Source organism: Alosa alosa, chromosome 22 (assembly GCF_017589495.1).
Source record: "Alosa alosa isolate M-15738 ecotype Scorff River chromosome 22, AALO_Geno_1.1, whole genome shotgun sequence".
Classification (NCBI taxonomy): Eukaryota; Metazoa; Chordata; class Actinopteri; order Clupeiformes; family Clupeidae; genus Alosa; species Alosa alosa.
The window spans coordinates 26,057,715-26,062,714 of record NC_063210.1 but is presented as its reverse complement, the minus strand read 5'-3'; the positions used below and the strand labels follow the sequence as shown (position 1 = coordinate 26,062,714).

The following is a 5,000-nucleotide window of genomic DNA, read 5'->3' as shown; positions in this document are numbered from 1 at the left end:
TGGGTTCTACAGTAGATTAACCTGATGGGTTCTACTTCCAGCTCTCTCCTAATGGACGGGCCTTGGACCCATTCAGAACGTTGGACAGACAGCTTCATATCTGCAGCTGGACAGAACTCTCTTTGGCCCGACATTAGAGAGCTAGAACAAGCCTCTGAGAACCGCTCCAAAGCTCAGATTCTCACATTAGAAAGCTAGAACAAGCCTTTGAGAACCACTCCAAAGCTCAGATTCTCACATTAGAGAGCTAGAACAAGCCATAGAGAACCGCTCCAAAGCTCAGATTCCCACATTAGAGAGCTAGAACAAGCCTTTGAGAACCGCTCCAAAGCTCTTAGGATGTTAGAAAGGCCTGTGGAAGCTTGATAATCACGGTTCTTCTACAGAGAGCCAATCACACAGTGAGGTGAAGCACACACTAATCCCGGCGCAGTGAGCTGCCTGCAACAACAGTGGCGCTCGGGGAGCAGTGAGGGGTTAGGTGCTTTGCTCAAGAGCACTTCAGCCATGCCTACTGGTCGGGGTTCGAACCGGCAACCCTCCGGTTACAAGTCCGAAGCGCTTACCAGTAGGCCACGGCTGTTGTTGAGTGTGTTTCACTAATTCACGGATTGGGATAAATGCAGAGACCAAATTTCCCTCACGGGATCAAAAGAGTATATATACTTATATGTACACTTATACTCTAAACTAAATATTTCTATAATTTTGTCAGGTATCGATTAATGGATAATGGAAACAGTGGTTAGTTGCAGCCCTGCTGTCTGAATATCTCTGATGATGTCCGACTTGAGTTCCTGCAGGGTCAGGTCACCTTTTTCTCTGTGAAGACAACAGGTCTGAGTCGTTCCAATGGTCTTCAGATTATTTCTAGTAGCATACTGTTAGTTTACCTGCTGAAGGAGGGAAGCAGGGATTTTGGTCTGTTCACCTGCACTTCACAAGCCACTATTCAGGCCTTATTCATTAATGTCCCAATCAGATCAGATCAAATGACTGTTTGATGCTCAAGGTTCCTCGTATCCATTCTGAGGTGGGAAAGTTTGCCTTTTGTTATGGATATTCTATATATGACTGACAGAAAAATATAAAAGTTTGCTTTTACATGGATGGCTCAGGATACGTCAAGCCCTGTCTACCGCCACAGTAAAATCAATGCAACGCTGAATAGTGAGGTGTCATGGCAACGGCCATTGTTGGCTGGACTATATGGTGGATTGGAATGGAGGTATGACCGAGGTAGGGTGGGGGAAGGGGCAGTCAAACTCCAACACACACACATTATTACTGCCACTAACACACTGGTGTGTGTATGTGTTGGAGTTTGACACACATTATTACTGCCACTAACACACTGGTGTGTGTATGTGTTGGAATTTGACACACATTATTACTGCCACTAACACACTGGTGTGTGTATGTGTTGGAGTTTGACACACATTATTACTGCTACTAACACACTGATGTATGTATGTGTGTGTGTGTGTGTGTGTGTTACACATATTCACCAGTCCTGTCTTCTCAAAATCACTGCTTTTTGTGAAACAGTGCCTTGTTTGGAAAACTTCTGTGTAAAAGCAATGCTTTGCAATATGTGACATCATGCGATGACACCCAGAAGTCAGTTGTAGCTGTGTGCTCTCCTCACAAACACACACACACACACTGCCCTCTCCTCTCCTAAGAGTAACCCATCCCAACACACACACACACACTGCCCTCTCCTCTCATAAGAGTAACCCATCCAAACACACACTTCTATTCATTTAACCCATCTCATCTCAAAGCTGCTTTTGAGGAAGCAACACAAACAGCAGGCAGCATCAAGTGCATCACTGCCAGAGATAGCCACACAAACACACACACACTCTCTCACACACACACACACACACACACACACACACACACACACAGCAGCCATTAAGTCCATCTGTGCCAGAGATACTGCTCTCCACTGACAGCAAACCAACTCTGGTAAGCATAAAATAAACCATTTAAATAACTTATGTCTCTCAGATGTTAATATTGTATAACGCAGTGGACATGTATTTGGGTTTTAAATCCCCCAGAACAACTCGGCCTCAGTCTGCACTCTGTCCTGGAGAGTGTTGTCATGAACTGGCAAACTCTGCTGACCCTGGCTCTGTGTGTGTGTGTGTTTGTGTGTGAAAGAGAGTGTGTGAGTGTGTGTTTGCTGTGCTGACTCAGTTGGAGGTGTACGGAACTGGTATCGTCTGCCAAGCGCAGCCTTGACCAAGAGCTACGTTCTGACTGCACTGCAGCGGAAACTTCACCAGAGAACTGATATTAACCACAACCAAGTCCAAGTCCTCACCTACCAGGAGGATTTCACATAATTTATAAACACGCCAGGAATAAAACTGTTTCTATATTCAACCAATACCTCTTTCAGATGTAAGTAAACAAGTAGGAAAAGTGGTTACATCATCTATCAATTCACTCATTCAAAAATGGCGTTTAAAGTTTATAGCTTGGTACTTTTGATTGGCAGCTAGCCAAGAGGTTCTAGAACTTTAAGGGTTTAGCTGAAGTTAAGTGGCATTATAACAGCCTTGATTGAACCGGGAGATTTCTGTCAGTTTTTTTTTTAAACGGTTTAATGTTAGGCGGCTCACCTTATGCATTATATCCTCATCATACGTAAGAGTGACGGTGGATTGCGTCTTGCTGTCCTCCGTGTCGGTGTCCACGGCGGAAGATCCGTAAGCGCTGTCCGGGAACAACACCTCGGCATCGTCTGCCACCTCCACTTCCGAAGTGAACTCCATTTTCTCCCCGTGCTCTGGATACGGCATTAATAGCGCGGCGGCAGCTTTTGACGAGTCACTTCAGCTGTTCTCTCAGAGAGCGTGACTGTGAGATTTGTCGTGGCAACTTTCTTCTTCCCCGCGCACTCTCCCTCCCCCGCCGGTCCCCCAAGCCCCCTCCCGTGCTGCCGGAGTCTAAAATTTCTTCTCCTCACTGATCAGCACAAATGCACATGGCAGGGATTACACTCATCTGAAGCGGAGTTCTGTGAATTCAATTAATTTTTTAACAGCGCGTCCGTTCCCGTCGGAACAGTGTAAAGGCGCGGGCGTAAGTGGGGGGGGGGCGGGTCGCACCGATAAGGAAATACCATATCATCCTCTGACGCGTCTCCGCACCGCTCCTCTCCGCGTCGTCAGCACCACGGACAGCGCGCTCTGTCAAGAGTTCCAAATGTAACCGTTTATTTAATCTTCGCCTTAGCTGAGAAAGGACAATAAAATATAGCATTTGACTGAGCCAAAGAGGATGGATTATATTGAGGATAGTTGACTCCCAGGATTACCAACAGTAGTGTCAGTTACTGAAGCCAGTGTTGTGAAGCAGGCCAGCTTTAGTTTAAACCTATCTGAGTGCAAATCTTCCCCTGGAACAACCAGATGACGTTGGACCCAGGAAGGGAGATATGACCGTCATGATTTATTGTGGAGCCCGGCTGGCTGCAGCCATGTCCACGCGCCTGAGTGGGTGCACCATGGCAACCGAAGAGGACTGTCTATTTGCCCCGAGGGAAGGATTATGTGTCCGGTTGGCTCTTAGGATGTGTGTAAACAAAGCTTCAAGCCCATGTAGGCAACACCACACAGCTGAAATGAACCCAAAATGATATCAAACGTGACAAAAGAAATGAGACAGTGCATTATAATTTAACATCTTTATTGAGCCACCAATTAGACCTGTTGCTTTCTCGACAGCAAGCATGACTCGCTCTGTGTAAATCCGGAGGCCGTGGAGTTGGACGCAACATCTGAAAACAGTAAAGGTTGCCTCGCTGCTCTCTCTCACTCTCTCACACACACACACACACACACACACACACACCTTCAGATCCACAGACAGAGCAGAACGCAGCAGAACACATAGTGCGCCAAAGCAGCGTCATGATGTGACTGACGTGAAAAAAAAAAACTTCCTTCTTCAGCAAGAATATAAATATAAAAATATGGATATTCTCCCGTTCGTAGCTCGCCTCTATCCTAACCGTTCCCACCGTGGCTTCTATGAAGCTTATATGTGCAAGAAAAAAAGGACACTTAAAAATTGTCATTGAGTGGATGAAACGGTGCAAAAAACGAACGTAGCCTACGGGGGAGAAACACCACCATTACCCATATACCCACATATACACGTTAAGGTTTACTTACAAAATAAATTCGAAAAAAAACAAACAAAAAATAAAAGACAGTCAGTAAACCGATAGCGTTCGACCTAAGACACAACAGACACATTTGACGGAGGTGATTTGGCGTCTTTATGAACGCACGGGACCCCTGCTGTACAGATGAACATCACCGTTCTGCAACGCCACGTCACAACCGGGATCCGTGCTCCAAACAAACAAGTTCTCCCACTGTAAATAATTGTAAAATGATTGTAAATAAATGTAAATTCCATCTCCGCCCCAAAAGAGCAGCACGTTGTAACGTTTCTGGCTTCAGGTTCAGAAAAGGAAGCGATTGGCCTGTTCACAGTCGTCAGGCACTTCCTGTCTGTCCCAGAATGCTTTGCAGCGAGGGGGGTTGGCGACAGGAACATTCAGACACTGTAAAATCTGTTCACCTACACACACCCCTGGCTAAAATCAGCTCACCTACACACACCCCTGGCTAAAATCAGCTCCTATACACACACTCCTGGCTAAAATCTGTTCACCTACACACACTCCTGGCTAAAATCAGCATTGCTGCCATAACTGCAGGACTTCAGTCAGACAACAGAGAGTCCATAGTGTCATTTCTCCTAAAGACAGATAAGTGTTTCAAATGTCCAAACTGAGGTTGGTGTGTGTGTGAGTGTGTGTGTGTGTGTGTGTGTGTGTGTGTGTGTGTGTGTGTGTGTGTGTGATTTGGCCTCCCGGGACATATCAGATGTCAAGGTGATGCATGGTTGCCATGACAAATGGGGCGTAAACTCAGTCATAGACATTCACACATGTAGCTCTGATCAAATGT

The 5,000-nt window shown here is 46.0% G+C and overlaps 2 protein-coding genes across 3 annotated transcripts in view; both read right to left on the bottom strand.

Annotated features, from left to right (window-relative positions):
* The window catches only part of LOC125287510 (ras-related protein Rab-37-like), a 45,045-nt gene extending 42,144 nt beyond the window's left edge, over positions 1 to 2,901 (bottom strand). For both annotated transcript variants that reach the window (XM_048233382.1, XM_048233381.1), the window contains exon 1: positions 2,637 to 2,901. In XM_048233382.1, coding sequence (XP_048089339.1) covers positions 2,637 to 2,816 — 180 coding nt within the window. In that variant the 5' untranslated portion in view covers positions 2,817 to 2,901. The remainder of the gene's footprint in view (positions 1 to 2,636) is intronic.
* Positions 2,902 to 3,688: 787 nt separating this feature from the next.
* Positions 3,689 to 5,000, bottom strand: part of xylt2 (xylosyltransferase II) — a 34,521-nt gene continuing 33,209 nt past the window's right edge. The window contains 1 exon segment of the mRNA XM_048232766.1: positions 3,689 to 5,000. This exon segment is cut by the window's right edge and continues 1,079 nt beyond it. The gene's annotated coding sequence lies outside the window, so the exon portion shown is untranslated.